This window comes from Papio anubis, chromosome 1, assembly GCF_008728515.1.
Source record: "Papio anubis isolate 15944 chromosome 1, Panubis1.0, whole genome shotgun sequence".
Classification (NCBI taxonomy): Eukaryota; Metazoa; Chordata; class Mammalia; order Primates; family Cercopithecidae; genus Papio; species Papio anubis.
The window spans coordinates 206,005,323-206,028,966 of record NC_044976.1 but is presented as its reverse complement, the minus strand read 5'-3'; the positions used below and the strand labels follow the sequence as shown (position 1 = coordinate 206,028,966).

The 23,644-nt window shown below is 38.5% G+C and overlaps 1 protein-coding gene across 1 annotated transcript in view; it reads left to right on the top strand.

Annotated features, from left to right (window-relative positions):
* The window catches only part of HEATR1 (HEAT repeat containing 1), a 57,075-nt gene that overhangs the window by 24,624 nt on the left and 8,807 nt on the right, over positions 1-23,644 (top strand). Inside the window, exons 21-35 of the mRNA XM_003893722.5 lie at positions 5,005-5,174; positions 5,554-5,712; positions 7,352-7,594; positions 7,921-8,052; positions 10,111-10,214; positions 10,385-10,528; positions 11,233-11,351; positions 11,447-11,568; positions 13,401-13,529; positions 15,621-15,851; positions 16,448-16,574; positions 17,813-17,973; positions 21,077-21,123; positions 22,477-22,600; positions 23,179-23,319. Coding sequence (XP_003893771.3) covers positions 5,005-5,174; positions 5,554-5,712; positions 7,352-7,594; positions 7,921-8,052; positions 10,111-10,214; positions 10,385-10,528; positions 11,233-11,351; positions 11,447-11,568; positions 13,401-13,529; positions 15,621-15,851; positions 16,448-16,574; positions 17,813-17,973; positions 21,077-21,123; positions 22,477-22,600; positions 23,179-23,319 — 2,153 coding nt within the window. The remainder of the gene's footprint in view (positions 1-5,004; positions 5,175-5,553; positions 5,713-7,351; positions 7,595-7,920; positions 8,053-10,110; positions 10,215-10,384; positions 10,529-11,232; positions 11,352-11,446; positions 11,569-13,400; positions 13,530-15,620; positions 15,852-16,447; positions 16,575-17,812; positions 17,974-21,076; positions 21,124-22,476; positions 22,601-23,178; positions 23,320-23,644) is intronic.

Sequence of the window (23,644 nt, the reverse complement as noted above, 5' to 3'; positions counted from 1 at the left end):
ACTCCTGAACACAGGAGAGATGCACCTCGTTCTACTTGGAAGTTCAAAGACCAGACACTCGAGTCGCCTCAAGTGGAAGGCCGCTTATTGCGCATGCCCTGCGGGCTCTCCACTTTAGGGCTGCAGTGAGCTTCTAGCCCCACCTTATCTGTGAAGAGTCTAGGAATTATTGGTTGGCATCTGTTTTAATATATTTACAAAAATGTAGTGTTCATAAGTAAAACATGATATCATGTAATATAACATTAATGATACATAAATATGTTTATATTACTAAATTTTTGTGTTCAGAAGTAAAAGGCAATACAATGTTATATGATATTATAATCATACAATATGACATAGTAATATAACACAATATTATATGAGTTTTTGTCAGTAGCTTGGTAATCTAACCACCATTTATTATTTTCTATGCAGGTATGTATTATAAAAAGTCTTGCACATAGCAAGTCTTTGTTAAATGAATAAATACAATCTATTTTTTTTTTTCTTTTAAAGAGACATAGTCTCACTTTGTTGCCTAGGCTGGAGTGCAGTGTCGTGATCTTGGCTCACTGCAACCTCCCCCTCCCAGGTTCAAGCAATTCTCTTGCCCCATCCTCCCGAGTATCTGGGATTACAGGCACGCACCACCACACCCAGCTAATTTTTATATTTTTAGTAGAGACGGGGTTTCACCATGGTGGCCAGGCTTGTCTTGAACTCCTGACCTCAGGTGATCCACCCGCCTTGGCCTCCCAAAGTTCTGGAATGACAGGCATGAGCCACTGCGCCCAGCCAATACAAATCTATTCCTCCTGTCATTTGTGAGATTGTTGCAGTAAACTGAGGAACAGAGAGACAGATATGGGAGAATAGGAAGAATTTATTTTAGGATATGCACCAGCTTAGCGGATTCACATCCAAAAAGCTGAGCCTCGAACAAAGACGGAGTGGGGCCTTTTATAAGCAGGCTTACAAAAGCAAAACAAAGGCCGTTAATCATACAGTGCATAACTTGGGGCCTTGCATACCTTGTGGCCTTGTAGCTGCAGTGAAAGAAAAACAAGAACTGGCTAAACACAGACATTTGTAAAACAGTCATGCTTCAGAGGCCAGGGAAAGGAGTAACAGTAAAGGAATTTGTCTTTCTCTCTTTTTTTTTTTTTCCTTCAACCTTGCTCTAGGGGGGTGCGGGGGGTGTCTGGAGCCCATTCCTTTGGCCTTGGCTTTTCAGACACCGTTGTCTTATAGCTGTCCTTGAAGTGAGCTGCTAAGCAGAAGAAAACTTGTTTCTTTTATTTTTAACCCTTGCCTATCCTGTTACTTTTGTTGGAATGAATGAATGCATATTTATTTTGAAATCTCTGCCTCAAGATGGGGGCTGCCTTTCATTTATTTTTTATGTCAAATCAATGTATTAAATCTATTTTTATGTTTAAAAGCAAACTCAAGTATTTTTTATTTTTACATAAAAACATGCTAGTGTAGATCTAGATAAAAGTAGTTGAAAGAATGAAATCACATAGACTTTTAAATGAAAGAACAAAAATTCTATAAGCTGATCATTTAAGTAAGTGGCTATAATTTTTGTTGGGTTCTAGTATCTTACTTGAACATGATAACTTTGGTAGTTGGTACTTTGAATTTGTCCTTGAATTTGGATATTGTAGAAGCTGTCCTTCACTCTTCAGGGAATATTACCAAATAGATATTTTGGCCCAAGCCTGCCCCTTGTGTGAATTAAACGTTCCAGCTATTTGTCCTTGACTTTGTTTTGTAAATTAACCATGTGAAAACCAGAAAGGATTTCCAGCTTTCATAGATGATACAGGTTGAGTGTCTCTTATCCAACGTGCTTGGGACCAAAAGTGTTTGGGACTTCAGATTTTTTCAGATTTTAGAATATTTGCGTCTACATAATGTAGTATTTTGGCATTGGGACCCGGGTCTGAACACAATACATTTATGTTTTATATACACCTTTTGCACATAGCCTGAAGGTAATTTTATACAATTTTTAAAATTTTATTTTAGGAGACAGCGTCTCACTTTGTTGCCCAGGGTGTAGTGCAGTGGTGCAATCTCAGCTCATTGCAACCTCTCCCCACCCCCTCCACCCAGGCCCAAGTGGTCCTCCTACCTTAGCCTCGCAAGTACACGTGCCACCATGCCCAGCTAAGTTTTTATATTTTTGGTAGAGACAGGGTTTCACTATATTGCCTAGGCTGAGCTCCTGAGCTCAAGTGATCCACCTGCCGTGGCCTCCCAGGTGCTGGGATTATAGGTGTGAGGCACCATACCCAGCCCTGTTTCAGTTTTTAATTGCAGCCTTGAACTCCTCGGCTCAAGTCATCCTCCCATCTCAGCCTCCCTCATAGCTAGGACTATAGGCCTGCGCCACCATGCCTTACTAATTTTCTTGTTAAACTTTTTGTGAAGACGGAGTCTTGGTGATGTTGCCCAGACTAGTCTTGAACTCCTGGCCTCAAGTGATCCTCCTGCCTCAGCCTCCCAAAGTGCTGGGATTATAGGCATGAGCCTCTGCCCATCCTGTTTTATACAATATTTTTAATTTGTGCTTGAAACAAAGTTTGGGTACATGGACCCATTTTACTATCGTTTGTGGGCATGCTTGTGTGGAAGAATTTCGGTTTTGTGAAAAAGATATATTGCAGCTGCAGGGGGCTGGCTCTGTCTTTTTTCCTGTGGGGATGCTGAATAAACAGTTGTATGCCTGCATTTTCACTGCAGCCCGTCACGAGATCAGGTGTGGAATTTTCATATTGTCGTATGTCATATTGGTGCTCTGAAAATTTGAGATGTTGGATTTCTGGATCAACATTGCTCAGCCTATATGGACTTCTTAGGCAGGTTTGAAAGCTTGTCAAGCTTTATCTTAGTATTTCAGAAATGGAAAGTATAATTGATAATTTCTAGCAAAATATAAATGACTGTAGTTTGCTGCAATAGATATGAAATAAAGCTTAAATAACTAATTACTGTAAAAGGAACTTAGGTACCTCTTTGTTCCAAAGACATCTTTTTAAAAACCCTAGCGCAGTTGGTCTCACAGATGCGTTCTTACCAGATCTTTGAAGCAGATTTTTTCAATGTTGTTGAACTGGGCAGGGCATAGAGAAGGGAGGCTTCCAGATTCTTCGTTTAAAACTAGCATAACATTGAAAATTCAGAAAGCCTACAGACAAAAGACTATATAGGCCATGTTGCTTTGAATAATGTTATGTAAAAATCCTAAATAAAATATTTGCAAATAGGCTTTAGCAGCATATTTATAAAAATCATTTACGTAGTTAGAGTTCATGCCCAGAACATAAAATTGGTTCAGTAAAAGGAACTATGTTAATATATAATTGACTATGTCAGTGAAGGACAAAACCCATAAAATGTCCAAATATTTGAAAAGGCATTAGCCAAAAATAGTAATTATTCCTAATTGACAGCAAAATAGGAGTAACATGATCAAAAAATTCCTCAAATTAAAAGTTAGCATTTTCACTTCATAATTGGGAAAACAAAGGCATTCTTGTTAAAATTATCACTCTCATTGAACGTGATTCTAGAAGTACTAGCTGGCAGAAAGACAAGTTTCAAATACTTATGGAATGTATGAATATAATAAAGCCGAAATCAAAGATCTGTGAGATGGTTATGTGGATTGTTAAATGGGACATCTGACTATCCATTTGGAAACATTAGAAAGTTTGACTGCAACCTCGTTCCTTAGATAAAAATTTCATGTGAACTAAAGATTTAATATAAACTTAGCTTTGGCATTCGACGAAAGCATGAGGTACATATGATCTCTCTCTCTAAATATAGAGATAGATAGTTTCTAAATTCACACAGAGTGGGGAGGGCCTTTTTAAGCAACAGAAAAAAGTAGAAGAAAAATTTGACTCTAACATTTCTCTATCAAAAAGTAAAATCAAAACACAGCAGTCTGGGACCAAGTGTTTGCAGAGAACAACGCACAGGTGGGTGATTTTCTGTGCACGCTTGTACAAGGCTGTATGCACAGGGGTGTTTGTGGCAGCATTGTTTTGATGACAGAAGAATAGAAACAACTTAAACTTTACCAGTAAGGTACCGGTTTTTAAAATATGGAAAATACATTGGAGTATACTTTACAATTAAAAAGAATGATTTGGCCGGGCATGGTGACTCACGCCTATAATCCCATCACTTTGGGAAGCCGAGGTGGGCGGATCACCTGAGGTTGGGAGTTCTAGACCAGCCTGACCATGGAGAAACCCCATCTCTACCAAAAATACAAAATTAGCTGGATGTGGTGGCGCATACCTCCAGCTACTCAGGAGGCTGAGGCAGGAGAATCGCTTGAACCTGGGAGGCAGAACTTTCATTATGTTCTCAAAGAAGCTTGTGTTACAAGCTCCAGCCTGGGCAACAAGAGCAAAACTCCCATCTCAAAAAAAAAAAAAAAGAATGATTGAATTTGGATATGTGTGTACTTACGGAAAACAGTCCCAAGAGTTGAGATGTGTCTGTTATCCCAGCACTTTGGGAGGCCGAGGTGGGTGGATCACTTGAGGTCAGTAGTTGGAGACCAGCCTGGCCAACATGGTGAAACCCAGTCTCTGCTAACAATACCAAAATTAGCCGGGCGTGTGGCGTGCACCTGTAATCCCAGCTGCTCGAGAGGCTGAGGCAGGAGAATTGCTTGAACCCAGGAGGCGGAGGTTGCAGTGAGCCGAGATTGCACCGTTGTACAACGTCCAGCTCAGATATGAGAGTAGTTGGTGTAGAACAGGGTTTATAGTTTGCTCTTATTTGTGTATTTTCAAAAGAATGCACCTGGTAACTTGCCTAACCTTTCTCTGGAATATTAAATATTCAAACAGTGAACAGTCTTCGGAGACGGAGTTTGAATTCGAAGGGATTCTTTTTATCTTTTTATCAAGTACCTTTGGTACTATGTAAATTTTGTACTGTTTCAATTTTTAAAATTGTTTCTTAAATTTTTTTCCCCTTTGGTTTTAGTGGTGACATCTTTACTCATTAACCTGGGAAGCTCCATAAAAGAAGTTCGTAGGGCTGCCATTCAATGTCTCCAGGCCCTCAGTGGAGTGGCGTCCCCCTTTCATCTGATAATAGATCATTTGATTCCTAAAGCAGAGGAGATCACTTCAGATGCTGCCTATGTTATTCAGGTAAGCTCGTTAGCAAAGAAGATTGAGTGTGTTCATGCCTGTGTGTACTCATGAGCAATTTTCTCCATTCTCGACATTTCACTGTGTAGGGGTGTTGATGGACTAAGTCACTGAATTTAGGAACTGATAGGTCATTGTCTGTACATCTGTCTCCCCCTACTTTTTAAAAGATAGCAATGTCATATTTCAGTTTTGCTCTTTTCATCGGATAAAGGACTAGGGTATAGCTTTTCATAGTAAGCCAACTCTGTGTTTTTAATAACCTTTCTTATTAAGGTTTTAAGGAGAAATGGAAAAGTAAGAATCTTCCAAAATTAATATATTTAGCCTTTGTAGTTTCTTAACCCTTTTTTATCCAATTTCCTTTTTGGTATCTTAGGATTTGGCTACTTTATTTGAGGAACTACAGAGAGAAAAGAAACTGAAGTCTCATCAGAAGTTGTCTGAAACTTTGAAAAACTTACTTAGTTGTGTATATAGTTGCCCATCTTATATAGCAAAAGATTTGATGAAAGTACTTCAGGGAGTCCACGGTGAGGTATGTGCCATTTAAGTGGATCGTACATTCCTGTGATGTTACTAAGGAATAGCTGTAACTGCTTGTGGGTGAGAAAGTCCGTTGTAAGAGTTGCATGTGTGCGCTCAGAAGAGATAAATGTAATATTTTTTGGTTTTTTTTTTTTTTTTTTTTTTGAGACAGAGTCTGGCTCTGTCGCCCAGGCTGGAGTGCAGTGGCCGGATCTCAGCTCACTGCAAGCTCCGCCTCCCGGGTTTAAGCCATTCTCCTGCCTCAGCCTCCGGAGTAGCTGGGACTACAGGCGCCCGCCACCTCGCGCGGCTAGTTTTTTGTACTTTTTAGTAGAGAAGGGGTTTCACCGTGTTAGCCAGGATGGTCTCGATCTCCTGACCTCGTGATCCGCCCGTCTCGGCCTCCCAAAGTGCTGGGATTACAGGCTTGAGCCACCGCGCCCGGCCGAGATAAATGTAATATTAATTTGAGAGGGAGTTGAGTTGAGGTAGAGAAGAAAAGATACAAGATACAAAAACAAGTACTGGTGAGTTTCTTTTAATTTTAAAATTAAATGTGGTGTCCCCGTCTAATCATTGAGTTTATTCGAAATGAACTTCACAGTCTTGTGTCTCCTGGGGCTGCACTGCTAAAAGAAGCTGTTGGTTTATCTCTGTTTTTCAAGTGAAAATTCTATACAAAGGAATCTATTTGGACACGAGTCTGTGAAAATTCCAAAATCATTTACTCGTTTGTTATATATAATTAGAGCTTTCATTATGTTCTCAAAGAAGCTTGTGTTACAAAAGAAAGCAGTTGTGAAACACTCGTTGATGTGATGGCATGTGCTGACCAACAAAAAAAAGGTTGTGTCATCCCAGTGTTCCAGAAACGCCTGTGTGCTTCAGTCCTGGACTGACTGTGGGCTTAGAGAACTAAAATGAGTCAAATGGATTGAAGACCATTTGATTACATTTTTTTGGTAGGAACAAACAGGTTGCATTCAGCCCCTAGTTGTCCCTGGTATAGTTTAAATTAGGAATTGACAAATTTATTGTGTAAAGGACCAGATAGGAAATATTTTATGCTTTCGGGGCCACACCAGTCTCTGTTGCAGCTACTCATCTCTGCAGTTGTATCAGGAAAGCAGCCACATACAGGGTGTAAACAAATGAGCATGGCTATGTTTCAATAAATAAAATTTACAAAAACAGGTGGTCTGTTGAATTGACCTGCAAGCCATAATTTGCTGGCCCCTAGTTTAGCAGTTAAAGATTCACATACATAATTTGAAGTAATATTAATTATACCAAGTTGGAAGCATTGAAGGCTACATACAGTGTTTTAGGGGATGTTAAACTTTATTTTTATTCTCTAAAGTTTTAGTTTGTATTTTTTTTTCTCAAGTCTTGAGGGATGCTCACAGATTATCTTTCTGCTCATCTCTGAAGGGTTTAGAACTTTTGAGCATTACACATGAACTATCAGAAAGGACCTGAGTGCCTCAGTGTGAGTTAATAGCTGTCCCCATGTCTAAGAAGTTGTCATCATTGGGTTTTTTCCTCCAGGCTAAACTCCCATCTTCTGACAGGCTTTGAGTGTCTCTGTAGGGTGAGCAAAAATGTATCAGTATACATAACTATTTACTTATAAGTCTTTCGATCTTTAGATGGTGCTTTCTCAGCTATTGCCTATGGCTGAACAACTGCTAGAAAAGATCCAGAAGGAGCCCACAGCTGTGCTGAAAGATGAGGCCATTGTTTTGCATCTCGCTCTGGGAAAGTATAATGAATTTTCAGCTTCCCTTTTAAATAAGGATCCAAAGAGTCTAGATATATTTATAAAAGCTGTGCACGCAACAAAGGAACTTTACGCAGGAATGCCAACCATTCAGATCACAGCCCTTGAAAAGGTCAGTGATTTCTTTCAGAAACTAAGGCATAGCATGTTCAAGCATTTAAAGGTAGAAGGCAACAGGAACAGCGTTAAAAAAAAACAAAAAAGCTTTAATTTATTTGGAGAAGATAGTTACAGGTGGACTAGGCATGTTTTAAAGGAATATGATGTATTTGACCCATTTTTGAAAACTGAATGTTGTACAATTAAAACGAATTGCATTTTAACCGACACAATTAAATGGGAAACAATTTTATATTTTGAGAGAGGTTGATATAAAAATTATTTCTGGAGTTTAAACTTGTTCACTGAACTCAGTTGCCTTTTTTCTACCCCCTCTAGATTACAAAACCATTTTTTGCAGCCATATCAGATGAAAAAGTTCAGCAGAAGCTTTTAAGAATGTTGTTTGATTTATTGGTGAACTGTAAAAACTCACATTGTGCTCAGACTGTCAGCAGTGTTTTTAAAGGGGTAAGCTGCAAACTTCCTGTAATTTTTTTATTAATGTTTAGTGTCTTCCGAAGGACACCATGTTTAAGAGTCCTGCATTTTATAGTGCTTGTAAGAGGTCAGATGTTACCATTAACAAAAATCATGGAAAAGTGAGTCATAGAGAGGCATAAAATAAAAATTTTAAATCTTTACCATTATTTTATTTTATGAAATATTTGTTGATAATTTTAACCAGATAGGGTGTGTAGGAATATGTGTGTGTGTGATCTTACTCATATTACATGGAATCTACCTATTCCTTTATGCAAGGAATAGGAATGAGTGAGTGGCTCTATATTGAACGGGGTAACATTATTCTACTTAATTGTTTTAGTTTAAATGTTATGTTTTAATTTAATTCTACTTAATTTAGTTGTTTAATGACTTGTAATGGAATTGAAATTCTGCTTGTTGGTTTTATATGTATATTGAAACCTAGCTATTATCAGAATAGCCACCTGGTTATTCTGTTTTTTGAATATAGGATAATATAAAGTTCTAGTATCTAGATTCAGCAGTTCTCAGAATTTTAACATATTTACTTAATCTTTTTCCTTCTTTTTCTTTGCTGAAGTATTTTAAAGAAAATCTCAAAATGTCATGCGCTTTCATCCCTCTGTGCTTCAGTGTGCATCTTTTGAAAAGTGGATACAACTACAATGGCATTAGAATTTAAAAAAATTAATAATTCCTTGATATTATCTAATACCTAGTTCATAATCATATTTCCATGGTTATCTCAAAAGTGTTTTTTATAGTTGTTCTCTTAATCAGAATCCAAAGATTTAGTCATGATGTTAGAACCTTATAAAAGGAGATATCTGGATCCCACCCCATATCTAAAGAATCTCTGGGGCTATGAATCTGTTTTTGTGCGTGTGTGTATATGTCTTATTCCTGCCCAGCTGATTAGAATATACATATCTAATCCAGCACTTGGAAACCATTGGTGTGGATGATTCTATGTTGCGTTACTAGTTTTCCACTCTAAGGGATGAACGTGAAATTGAGTGACTCTGGACTGGAGAAGTGATACCATATCATAATCACGACAAGTGCAGGGCTGTAACTTGAGACTCCCAAGACAAATTATATAGAAAGCAAGTGCATGGTAGTAGGAGAGCTTAGTTAAAATGAAAATCTGAAGATGAATTTATGTTGGCTATTGCTTTTGGTTTATACCCTTCCCTACTTTGCTTTCTTCTCATTCTGGTTTTTCAAGAGGTCTGTAACAAAGTAGTAGCCTCCAGTGCTGGGTGGGTGCAGATGTATGTCCAGTAAGTCATTCTTCTCTCTTAATTGAATAAATCCTTCCTAGGGGTTAATGTCTGATTTTAGTCTTAATATTTTTAAGGAAATGTTGGAAAAATTGGAATCACAAAAAAACACATTTTTAGGAGGCTTCAAATATAGTACTAATTAAGTGCTAATTGAATTGAGCTAAGATCTAGTCCAAATGAGAACATCTTAAAGAATTTAAAGGATTATTAGAAGGAAAGTGTTAGCCCAAATTCCTCTCTCTTCTATTTGACAGTGGGCTAGGGAGCATATGAGATACTTGCTAGACATGTCATATCAGCCAGAAATAAGATTGGCCTTAAATGTCAGGCCAGTTGTACTTTGACTACAAAAATTATTTCGGTTACCAGAATACACTCGATTATATGAAACACTCTCATGGTCTGTGACAATAAATATATACCGTATGATAAATTAAGTATATACTGGTGAGAGTATAGGTATGCAAGGTACACTAAGTGAAACATACCAAAGTACAGAGCAATGTGTATAGTATGTTTCTATTTATGTTTTTTAATAGAATCTTTACTTAGCCATTGGTATATGGAAAGTTTTTAAAAGGATGCTTAAGAAATTGTCAGTGATGTTTGCCTTTGGTGATTGGGCTGGGGTATGGAGTGGCACAAAGACATAAAAATGGACGTAAATGCTTTCATTGTATGTCTTAATCTAACATGTATTGCTCTAATTTTATCCCAATGGATTATATCATCAACTGTTCTTCCTTCAATATTTCAGATTTCCGTTAATGCTGAACAAGTCAGAATAGAACTGGAGCCACCAGATAAAGCTAAACCCCTGGGCACAGTTCAGCAAAAAAGAAGGCAAAAAATGCAGCAGAAGTAAGAGCTACAAATGCATTGAGCACTTGCTGTTGTTCCCCTGACTTGAAATGTTAAGAAACCTTGGAACTTTTTGATACCCATCAATTTGCTATAATAAAGCACAATGGTTTTTACTTAGCACATGATAGGGTTTGCTTTTCCAACTTTTTGTCTTCTCCATTTTCCAGAAAATCACAAGATCTAGAATCTGTCCAGGAAGTTGGAGGTTCCTACTGGCAAAGAGTAACTCTCATCCTGGAATTACTGCAGCACAAAAAGAAGCTCAAAAGTCCTCAGATATTGGTGCCAACTCTTTTTAACTTGCTATCAAGGTAGTGACACTTGGCTTTGATCTGTGAGAGAACAGGACTCTAATTCTTGCCCATCTTATCTAACGTTCTCTTTTCAACATACTCTTCTCTTGTTTAGATAGTCTGTAAAATAAAGCAAGTACTATAGGTGAAATTAAAAGATTGGTTTTAGGTATCCATTGCCAGTACCCCAAACTGACCTTAGTGTCCTGTGTCACGTAGTAAATGACCACTCACTTTACAGCCTACTTTCCTCTGAACTTTTCAGTAACATGCCTGGGGCATCATTACTTGTATTTCAAGATATAATGTTGAATTTATATAGATATATATGTGTGTGTATATATAGTATTTGCTATCTATATTTTCATATATAGATGTATATATTTTATATAGATAGATTTGTGTGTGTGTGTGTAAATTGAGTATGAATTGTAGAGTGTGCTTTCATGTGAAAGGCAAAGTAATTCTGAAGGTTGTCCTGTAAGATTCCAAATAGGTTAATAGAAAGTGCAATAGAGAGGAAGTGGAATTTGACATAGCACCTGTCTATATGAGAGAAAATTAGAGTTAGAAATCTTATATCTTATTTCTAGACTTCATGTTTAATGGTAGTATTTTAGTTATTCCTTATTGAATATGAGTTCTGGACAACGGTCATTAATGCAGCCATGAATTGTACAACTTTTACATTTCCCATCATTTCTCTTTTGGGTGTCCTGAAGGTGTTTAGAGCCCTTGCCACAAGAGCAGGGAAATATGGAATACACCAAACAGTTAATTCTTAGTTGTCTGCTCAACATCTGCCAGAAACTCTCTCCGGATGGTGGCAAAATACCCAAAGGTGGGTACTTTTTGGAAGGAAAGGTTAGAAAAATTACCTGCTTTGAGTGTGAGTGCACCTGCCACTTAGGGTTTTTGTCTTTCTCACCACTGTAGATGTTTTAGATGAGGAGAAGTTCAATGTGGAGTTGATAGTTCAGTGCGTCCGCCTTTCGGAGATGCCGCAGACCCATCACCACGCCCTTTTACTTTTGGGCACTGTGGCTGGAATATTTCCGGTAAGTGTTAATCATACAAGGTTTTAGCAGATATTTCAAGATTTTTCTTCCACAGAAATGCACTGGCACCTATTGATTTTAAATTTAATCAGGTAGGCTTTGGAATCTTCCAGCACCCGTGAGAGTCAGCCCTGCCTCTTCATAGCTGGGACTGTCTGAGCCAGTTGATCTTGCTAAGCTTTGGTTTCCCTTTTTATCAAGTGGGAATAATAACCTTCTTCACTGGATTGTTGGGGGAATTCAGTTGGATAATTTATGGTTAGTACTTAGCACAACACCTGGCACACTATCTATCTAATAAAACAGCGGGCATTAGTGTTATTTGGTAAAAGTTAATATCTCATTTATCCTCAAGTTATCCTCAAAATAACCTTTAACCAGTGACTTAAGAAAATTAATTTGATTCACAAACTATATGATTTAAAGAAATCATGTCCCTTTTATGAAAAACATCATTTAAACATTTGTAAAGAGATTGAAACTATTTTCATATTGCAGATTTAGGTCAGAGGTTTTTAACCTGGGGTTCTCTGTGAGCTTTAGGGGATCTTAATGTACTGAAATCATATGCAAGGTTTTATGTCTATGGGGTTTTCTTTTTTTCTTGTAAGAGAGTCTGTGCTTCTCAAAGGGGTTGATAATCCAAAAATAGTTAAGAATCATTAATATTTTTTGTTTTTATTGAAATATAATTCAGATGCCATAAAATTCACCCATTTAATAAGTATACAGTTGATTTTAGTCTATTCACAAAGTTTGTGTAATCACCACCACGATCTACTTTAAGAGCATTTTCATCACCCCAGAAAAGAAACTCTACACCCATTAACAGTCACTCTTCCTCCCCCTCCTCCCTGCCACCACCACCACCACCACCCTGCTCCTGGCCACTAGTAATTCATTTTCCGTCTCTGTCGATGCCTATGCTGGACGTGTCATATAAATTGAGTCATGCAGTATGTGGCCCTCTGTGTCTGGTTTCTTTTGCTTAGCATAACGTTTCTGAGGTTCATTCATGTTGAAGCTTGAATCCGTATTCCTTTTATGACTGAATAATATTGTTGTATGTGTATGCCACATTTTGTTTATCTGTTCATCGGTTGATGGACATTTGGATTGTTTCTACTTTGGGGCTATTGTAAATTATGTTGCTATGAATATTCTAGACCAGGTTTTGTGTGGACACGTTTTCATATCTCCTGGGTATATATACACCTAGGAGTGGAATTATTGGGTCAAACGGAATTTTATGTTTAACTTTTGAGTAACTTGCGAGACTATTTTCCATAGTGGCCACACCATTTTGCTTCCAGCCTGTAAAGATCCCAATTTCTTCACATCCTTGCCAGTACTTGCTATTGTCTTTTTTATCACCATTCTAGCGGGTGTGAAGTAGTATTTGTGCTTATATTCTTTTCGTATGAATTTTTTCTTTGGAGAAATGTCTTTTCAAATCCTTTGCCTGTTTTTTAATCAGGTTATTTCTCTTTTTATTGGTGAGTTGTAATGAATCATCGAAATGGAAAATGTTAGCCTGAGCAGGAATATCACTTGTGGCCAGGAGTTCAAGACCAGCTTGGGTAACATAGCAAGACCCCATCCTTATAAAAAGGAAAAAGAAAAAAAATTAGCTGGGCATGGTATCGTGCACCTGTAGTCCTAGCCACTCAGGAGGCTGAGGTGGAAGGATTGCTTGAGCTCAGGAGTCCAAGGTTACAGTGAACTATGATCACACAACTGCACCCCAGCCTAAATGACAGAGCGAGACCCTATCTCTTAAAAAAAAAAAATTAGTAGAAATAGAAAATGTTGATAGTTATGTTTTCTTTCAGGATAAAGTTCTACACAATATCATGTCTATTTTTACATTTATGGGAGCCAATGTCATGCGCCTGGATGATACTTACAGTTTTCAGGTTATTAACAAGACAGTGAAAATGGTTATTCCCGCACTTATTCAGGTAAGCTCTCTTTTTACCATCCTGCGGTTTCTTTTTTTAATTTAAGAATTTTGCGTATAAATGACATTAAAAGCCTGGGTTTTTTTGTTTGTTTGTTTGTTTGTTTTAATATCCTCAACAATTGTATAAAAGCCTTTCTGAAATGCTCAGATACATTGCCCTTAAGTTTTAGAATGCTGAAGCTAAGAAGCAGTCTGGGCAATGTCTTTCCCAATAATCCAAACATGTTATAGCTGGTTCTGCTGTGCTCTGTGTGTGTACCTGTAAGTGTCTTAACATCATTTGGATGGGGTAAATTTACATCCACCATCTATTTCAGGACACTGCATCAGTTTGATAGTACCTTCTTACATGTTGATGAGGATAGGAACTTTTAGAGCTACAGTGACAAATTTGTTAACATGCAGTTTAGCAGATATTTGCCAAGCATTAACTCAGAGAGAGAGGTGAGATGTTCTCTCTCCCAGTAAGGAATGAACAATTCAAAAGTTAAAAGTAGCCTCAAGAATAAAAGAGCTTGGTCATCTGCTTGAGTTTTCTATGTACCCTCACTTGTTAATTAATGTCTTTTCTCATGCTATTGACCATCCCAGGGATCACCATATTCAGCACCTTCTTTTAACCTTAGTATTAGATTGGTGTTCTCAGTGTCCACCAAGTTGGCAAGTATAGGATATATACCTAAAAAGAAAAATAATAATATGCATTCATATGGTCAGTGCCAGTCAAGTAAATGCTAAAGAGTTCAGAATAGGAGATAGTCCATATGGGACAGGATGACCAGAAGGTTCTGTAAGAAAATTTGAACCGGTGTGAAAGAAGATAGGATTTGTTCAGTGATGGCAGAGCCAATAGTATGAGAAAAGGCGTGATCTAGGAATGTTCACAGCGTGTTTGAAGAATGTAATGGTGATAGATGGATGGAGAGCAGAGGGTTGAGACAGGTAGACGTTGGTTTAGTCATTCATTCAAGTGTTTTCTGTCATTTATTCAACGACTGTATTTTGATCACCAATACCTGGAATAAAATGGTTCAACCTTTATTCCGAAAGCAGCAAGAAGTTGCTGGCCTTTTCTGTGCTCTGCTTATCTTCATTCTTCTTGAGGCACAACCCAAATCCTGCGTGATTTATGCAGTGTTCCCAGGCAGCCTAAGTGGACTCGCTATCAGTGTCACGTATTTGGCATCTGCCGTTACTGCCTCCTGTTATCTTTTCACATATGTATTCTGTTTCTTTTGTTTGTTTGTTTGTTTGGGACTGAGTTTTGCTCTTGTTGCCCAGGCTAGAGTGCAATGGCATGATCTCGGGTCACTGCAACCTCCGCCTCCTGGTTTCAAGTGATTCTCCTGCCTCAGCCTCCCGAGTAGCTGGGACTACAGGCAGGAACCACCACACCCAGCAATTTTGTATTTTTAGTAGAGATGGGGTTCACCATGTTGGCCTGGCTGGTCTTGAACTCCTGGCCTTAGGTGATCTGCCCACCTTGGCCTCCCAAAGTGTTGGGATTATAGGCGTGAGCCACTGCGCTCGGCCATGTATCCTGTTTCTACAGAAAATAAACCTCCTTTGGGGCAGGGCTCATATCATACACTTTATATTCCCCTCAGGGCTAAATAGCACCTGGGACATGATAGTTACTTACTGAATATTTATTGTTAGGGCTTTGATTATTAAAACTCTTGTGGCTGACTGAGTGTGGTGACATGCACCTGTAACACCAGCACGTTGGGGGCTGAGGTGGGATTATTTGAGGCCAGGAGTTTGAGACCAGCCTGGTCAACATAGCAAAAGCCCGTCTCTACAAAAATTTTTAAAAAGTGGTGGCGGGGGTTCTGGGATGTCCCAGCTTCTTGGGAGGCTGGGGTAGGAGGATCGCTTTGAGCCTAGGAAATCCAGGCTACGGTGAGATATGGTCACGCCACTGCACTTCATCTTGGGCCACGGAGAAAGACCCTGTCTCTAAAAAAATAAATAAAATTCTTCTGGTAACTTCTTGGGGCCCATCTAAAAGCCTTATCTTTTCCACCTAAAGCTTGTTTTGTGGAAGATTACTTGCACCTACTTACTATCTCTGCTTGCTGTTTTGCAGTCTGACAGTGGAGATTCTATAGAAGTTTCAAGAAACGTTGAAGAGATCGTGGTAAAAATCATTAGTGTATTTGTGGATGCACTGCCACACGTCCCGGAGCACAGGCGCCTGCCAATCCTTGTTCAGCTTGTTGATACACTGGGTGCAGAGAAATTCCTCTGGGTTCTCCTCGTCTTGCTTTTTGAACAGTATGTCACAAAAACAGTGCTGGCGGCTGCCTATGGAGAAAAGGTCAGAACCTAGGGTGGGAAGATAAGGAAAATGGTGATTTACACAGATTTTATGTTATTGTCCAGTTTAAACATGGGGCTGGTGATGCCTAATGTGTGTTATTTAGAACCTTTCTGCTCAGAACCTTTTTCAAAAAGGTTTTTGGCATTTAAAAGAATTTCATTCAGAGCCCGTAGCACTCTGAATATCCTCAGTTGCAGCAAAACATCTGAGGGTGAATTAACTTTTCTGTGAAACAGATCTGGTGCCATGCAGGTGGTTCTGTTTTGAGCCCAGGAGAGTATGGCTGATGAGTAATCAAACAGCATCTCTTCAAAGTGGTTTTGAAGGCAGTTTGTGGGGAAATAGAGGAGCCTCCGTGTCCCTGAAGTTAGTAAGACACAAACACGGGTGATTGTTTGGAAAAGCCCTGTTTGGATAAGTCAAGGACCATTTTTAAATGACTTCTTAGACATGGGATCTGCGAGTAGATCTTGACCTACTCTAAATAAAGTAGTATACTCTTTTCTGCTAGAAATCCTAATGCACATTATCCTGAAATTATGCCTTCACAATTCCTAAGTACAGATTTATTACTTTTTTCTCTTTCTACACAGGATGCTATTTTAGAAGCAGACATTGAATTTTGGTTTTCAGTCTGTTGTGAGTTTAGTGTCCAGCATCAGATACAAAGCTTGATGAATATCCTCCAGTACTTACTAAAGCTGCCAGAGGAAAAAGAAGGTAAGTGTAGATCGGGTGTCACTTACCGTTCAATCTGAAAGCTAAGGAGAAACAGAAGAGAATATAGGTTATCCTTAGTACATCTTCAGAAGGATTTTTAAAGTAAGTTAATCATTTTAATTTGATTGTGTACTTTCTTGAATCCTTATGGAAAATAGTCGGAATTCCATTTGCCATTCCTCACACATTGTCTTTTATACCTCTGTGCCCTGTGCTTACATCTTGGCTGTGGAATGTTGCTGGTATCCAGGATGAGTTAGGTTCGAATGACAGTAAATGATCAGGACCTCGTTAGCTGTCTCTCAGCTTCTCATTAAAATATCTGAAGACATGTACATGAAAAGAAAAAAAGTAGGTACCACAGGAGTGGCAGCAAAATATTAAAATTGTACCATACAGCAGAGCCTTCAAGAAAATCCCACTAACCACAGCACCACTGAGGCTGGCTTGGGAAAGGGTTGATGAAGCCAGGTGTGATGGTATCAGCCTGTGGTCCCAGCTACCCAGGAGAGTGAGACAGGAGGATTACTTTAGCCCGGTTCAAGACCAGCCTTAGCAACATAGTAAGACCCCATCTCTAAAAATTTTTTTTTCGTTAAGAAAGGGTTGACATGTTGAAAGTTCTTAGTGTTCTACTCTTCGAAGCAGAACAACAAGGCACGTTAGAAAGAAGATACTCTAAGAGCTCCGCGGAGACTGTTTTCTGCATGGCCAGCCATTGGCCCTGTCATCCCTGTTTGGCCGGGCAGTGACTTGTCCTATCCTGCAGTCAGCTCAGGTTTGGCAGGGACAGACACGGGAGGTCCCTGGAGAGTATGTGGTGATGTGGGTAAGGAAATGTCTTAGCAGTAAGTCATTCTGTAGGATAGAGGTTTTTAACACTGCACTGCCAACCCCATTTACGTTAGATACATTTAATAAAGAAATCTACATCTGCAGTTGGAAGTTCAAAGGCTCCTTCTGTGATATGGTCTTCTTCCATTTGATTGTCCACTTTCCCTGTTTTGTTTTTTGTCTTAAACACTCGCTTCTCAGGGCCATTGGGTACTTTCTTGGCAAATACACTCATGTTTTTCACTAATTTAGAAGAGGAGAAACTGGATGTAATAGTCGAATAAATTTCTCTGTGAAAATGTTATCCCATTAACCATCCTTTACTTGAAAGGTCATATCTATTAATTCTGTATGAAGGATTTGGGTGAAAGTGAATTGGGTCACTTGTTTTGTTGCTGTTTCAGAAACCATTTCCAAAGCAGTGTCTAATAAGAGTGAATCACAAGAAGAAATGCTACAGATTTTTAATGTAGAGACTCACACTAGCAAGCAACTGCGGCATTTTAAATTTTTGTCAGTGTCCTTCATGTCTCAGCTCCTGTCTTCCAATAATTTTCTGAAAAAGGTAATATGTTCTTTAAATGTGTTTATAAAAAGGTAATTCTGCTGTTTCCAAGGGAACTGTGTTTTCAGTTAGTAGAAGTAGCTTGGTAAATGGCTTATGAAAATGTGAGGCATGCCTTTAAAGATAATAGAAAAAAAAGTACATTTCACTCTGAAAAACTATTCGTCACGATCTACTGAGATTGAACATAATGTAAACTCTATGTTCAGTGGTTTCATTCTTAAGTGTTGTGTACCCACCAGAAGTATATGAACACGTACACCAAAAAAACTACACGAATGTTTATCATATTCATAACATTCTTCGTGGTAGCACAAAGTTGGTAACAACTCAAATGTCTACCAGCAGAGTAGATAAATTGCCTGTGTTTTATTTTATTTTGTGAGACAGGTCTCACTCTGTGTCCCAGGCTGAAGTGCGGCAGAGTCATCATGGCTCACTGCAACCTGGAACTCCTGGGCTCAAGCAATCCTCTTGCCTCAGCCTCCCAAGTAGCTGGGACTATAGGCGTGTGCCACCTACGTCTGGCTAGTTTTAAAACTTTTTTTTATAGAGATGAGTTCTCGCTATATTGTCCAGGCTGATGTCAAATTCCTGGCCTCAAGCGATCCTCCTACCTCAGACTCCCATAGTGCTAGGATTACAGGCATGAGCCACCATGCCGAGCCTTTCTTTACCATGCCCAGCCTTTCTTTACCTGGATATAGTGAGTTCTGCATGTATGATTTGTGTACATCTCTGTTTGTGTATTAAACTTGTTTAAACAATGAGAGAAAAGGAAGGAAAGAAAGGAATATCATGACCAGGAATATAAAAATGGTTTGACATTAGAGTACTGTAAAGTACATTAAGTCCTATAATGCATTAACAGATGAAGAAGGGAAAACATATGATCATTTTACATTTTACAGTGAAATAATTCAGCAGATTCAATACTCATTCACAACTTAAGAAAATCCTCTCGGCAGTGCAGGATAGATGGGAATTACTCTGGCCTAATAAAGGTGACAATCTGAAGCTTGTGGTTTATATCATACCTAATGATGAAATATTAATGGTGTGCCTGCTGCAGTCAGGGACAAGAATGCCCTCTGTCATTGTTTCTATTCAGGAAAAGAAATGAAGTGTAAGAAACAGGAAAGAAGAGAATCAGCAATTAGAACTAATAATGAGTTCAGTAAGCTTGCTTGAGAGAGATCAGTGTAGACACTATCTAGAGATAAGTGTAGGTCATGATCTGTATCAAGTAAGCTGGCTGAACTAATTAGTCTCACACACCGTTACTAATATTATTCCTCAAATTAGAAAACAGAGTAGATAAAAAAGATTTCCTGTATAATAAAAACATAAACTTAAAAAAACATAAACTTGTACCAAGAACAAGCCTGACAAAAATATGTGCACAAATATTATGGAGGAATGTCCAAGATATGAAGGGACACAGAAGAAAACTTGGAAGAAATGGAAAGAGAGACACTGTTTACGCATAAGAAGCCTCACTATTTAAAGATGGCAGATCTGCCCAGATTAGTCTAGAAACTTAATGTGCTTTTTCAATTATATCATTTTAAGAAATTATATTGATACATTGATACCAAACTGTAAGGGGCCAAAGACAGGGGTATGGTGCAGGAGTACCATCTGATACCATACCATACATCTGATACCATACTATACCATCTGATACCATACCATCTGATACCATACCATACCATCTGATACCATACCATACCATCTGATACCATACTATACCATCTGATACCATACTATACCATCTGATACCATACCATCTGATGATGGACCAGTGCGACTGAACAGTAGGCCCAGAAACACATGCAGGCATAGGTAAGAAGTGCAGTAGGTGGTTTTACAAAGCAGTTGGGAGAGAGAATGGTTCAAGTGCTGGCCCTGGCATGATTTGTTTTCCATTTAGGGAAAAGTCTGATGTCACACCTTATAGAAAAGACAGCTTTAGTCAGAGTAAAACTTCATTGTGAAAAACAACAGTTCAAATGTTTAGAAGAAAATCAAGGAGAACATGATCGTGACTGGAGGATAGAAAAGAATTTCTTTAAAATTTTGATTCACTAGAAAGCCACAGCCTAAGAGAAGATTATTGCTCTGTATAAATCAAAAAACATCAGTTTCCTTTAGAACAACTGGCAAAGAATATGAATTCACTGAAGAGGGATCACAAATGGCCAATTAATGTACAATGTCATTTAGCCTCTCCAGTAAGCAGGAAATGTGATTAAATGTGATACCCATCAAATTGGCAAAACTGTTGAAGTTGTTAATCCCAGGGAGTGGGCAGGTAGTGGCAGACAGCGTGATTGTTCCAACCACTTTGGAAAGCAATTGGCAGGATCCCATGAGGTTGAAAGTTCTGGTAATTCCTATGATCTGGTCATTCCCTTCCTTAGGCATATATGCTGTAAAAACTTGCCTAGATGCTCAAAGGGACATAAAAATGTTCTTCTCTAGCATTACTAATAAAAGGGGAAAAAAATGGACATAAACTGAACATCTGGCAACAGAGGCAAATGGATAGTTAAGTTGTATTTATAGAGGAATATCATATGCAGTTAAAATGAATGAACTAGAACATAAGTCACCATGCATAGATCTCAAAAATATGTTTCCAGAAAAACATGTTGTTCCATGATACGTACTGTTTGAAACATTTGGTAGCAGATTTGGGATGATGGTTGTGTTTGTGGGACTTGGGTAATGGGAGAATAGGACCAAGGAGCAGTACTTGGGGGATTCCAGCTGAAATCTGTAATGTTTAACTTCTCAACCAATGATATGCGCGCTCACCAGATCGGCATGTCATAGAATTTGGTAGCGGTAATTCAGTGTTGATTGCTGTATTTTTCTGAACCATTGTAGTACTTTTTAGATACCACCACTAGAATGTAATTAAATTAAGATAAATAGAGTTACTACAGTATAATGAGGATGATATGAACTGATTAAATTGTAATGTCAGAAAAAGTTGCTATGGAAAGTTTGAGTGAATGGTCCAAGTTTCATTGAACTGACTTGAAACGACTTTTATTATCAACTTTTATATTCTAATGACATCTTCTTTAAAAATTAGGTAGTTGAGAGTGGTGGTCCTGAGATTTTAAAAGGCCTTGAAGAGAGGTATGTTTACTTTTCTTTTTTTACTTTTTATTTGGAAATGACTTCAAACTTATAGAAAACCTGGAAAAATAGTACAGAAAATTCATATACTCTTTACAACCAGGTTCACTTTTGCCACATTTACCTTAGTGTTCTCGCTGCGTAGGGTTTTTTTCTCTGGGCCATGTGAAAGTAAGTCATATATATTATGTCTCTAAGAATAAGAGATGTTCTTATAAAACCACAGTACGTTGATCAAATTCAGAAAATTTAACATTGGTCCAATCCAGTGATGTAATCTACAGTTCCTATTCCAGTCTCCCGAATTATCCCAGCACTGTCCTTTACACCGCATGTGTTTCTGCTTCACAATCCATGTCAAGTTTCGGTATTGTATTGAGTTGCCATATCTGTTTAGTGTCTTTTCATCTGGCCCTGATTTCTGTGGGCTCATGAATTCTTTATTCCATGGATTATAATCCATATGTTGCCATTATATATTTGGGTGCAGGAATTTTCCTTTCACTCCCATGTCCTCGGAGGGGGTGCCTTCTGGCCTTGCTGTGTACCTCCTTTTCAGATGCAGGGCGTTCCCAGGGCCACTGTCCTGCCCTGTCCGCTGGAAAGTGCCTGCCCTGTAGCCAGGATTGTGAGCTGCTGAGCTCCAGTCCTGTGGGCCGACTTTTAGTGCTATGTGTAGGACTTTCGTTTTTGGAGCTGATTTGTCTGAGCCCCCTTCTCCCCTCCTCTGCTGTGCTATGTCAACTTCTGTCTCCACTCTTCCTTCTAGCTCCCACCTCAGGCTGGCAGCAGTGGGGGGATCTCCAGTGGTAGTTGTGTTGGAATTTGATGTGTGCTTTTCTAATTACAGGTTATTTGAAGTTTATAGTCTTTTTTTTTTTTTTGGTCTCCTAATAATGTGAAAGAAGTGGGTTATATGTTCATTTGTATTAATATTTCTCTTTATACAAATGGTGTGTGCGTGTGTGTGCATGTGTGTGTGTGTACACACCTGCCATTAACCTAGGACCATAGTTCCCTGAACACCCCACTTGGACAGCACAGTGAGACCCACTGAGCATGAGCTAGATATGAGTGCGTTCCTTAAACGCCTTCAGCATCTGTTGTTTATTCCTCACCTCACAGTCTGAGCGAGGACGATGCTTCTGCACGGAAGTGCCTAGTTACTTCTTGATGATCTCTGTCTATGGCAGTAATCCCTCATTTCCTTTCTGTCCAAGTAGTTTTTGAAATAATTTAGTACAGAATTATTTAATTGGTCTTTCTACTTGAAACATTTAGCATGAGATAGACATGAGCGAGTTCTCTGAGTGCCTTCAGCTGCTGTTTGCTGAGCGAGGCTGTATGTTTCAGGTTGCTGGAGACCGTTCTCGGCTATATCAATGCTGTTGCACAGTCCATGGAAAGGAACGCAGACAAACTCACTGTGAAGTTCTGGCGTGCGCTCCTTAGTAAAGCTTACGACCTGTTGGACAAGGTAGGTTTTCATTTCTCCCTGGAATTAATTGTTTTGTTGCTGTTTTTTATATTACTGTGAAATCATTTAAAGTTTTTAAGAAAAAACTTAGCAATTCCTTTTATGAATATAACAAAGCTCAGATTTTTCTTAGAAAATAATCTCTTGATGACTAGAAATAAATTTGTCTGGAAAAAATAGTTTCCCTACCAGTTATGAGAATATGTGCCTCATATATTTTAAAAATTAAGTCATGTAATATATAATGTTCTACTTTATTCAAGTAGAATACAATAAAAATATGAAGTATGTTACATGCGTATCACTGGCCTTGAAATTAGGATTGCTAATTCAAATCTAGCTAAATGGTTTAGCTTCATGCCTTTGACACTTCCTCCTGACATCAAGCTTTTGTTTTGTTTGATAATGTGTGGTTAGTAATGCCTACCTGAAAGGTTATTTTAAGAATTAAATAAGAAAATGTGTGTGAAAGTGCCTGGTGCCTGGAGGTGTGCAATGGACAGCCGTCTGTCTTAACTGAAGTTGATCTTTTTTTAATTTTTTTTTCTTATCATGTTAAATATAAAACTTCTCTTCAGGTCAATGCCTTGCTGCCCACAGAGACATTCATTCCTGTGATCAGAGGGCTGGTGGGCAATCGCCTGCCATCTGTTCGGCGGAAAGCGCTGGACCTTTTGAATAACAAGCTACAGCAGAATATATCCTGGAAGAAGACAATAGTGAGTGAAGACCCAGGACACACCCATTTACTTTGCTTTATCAAGGAGCTGCATTTAACTGCCTTCAGTTTCTCTAGTGGTACAATTTCAAATTGAAGTGTATTATTATCTGAATATAATACCATGACATGTTTTAAAATGTGATGTTAATTCTAATGGGAATACATGTGTGTTGTAAGAGCTCTTAGAATGAAATTTCAGCCTAGTGGAATTCTTACTACACAGCTTTGTGGCTTTAGCCTTAGCATAATTCTAAGTCCCTTTTACTCCAAATTGTATGCGTGAAAAACTGGTTAGAACATGCATTTTGCTTACCATGACTGTG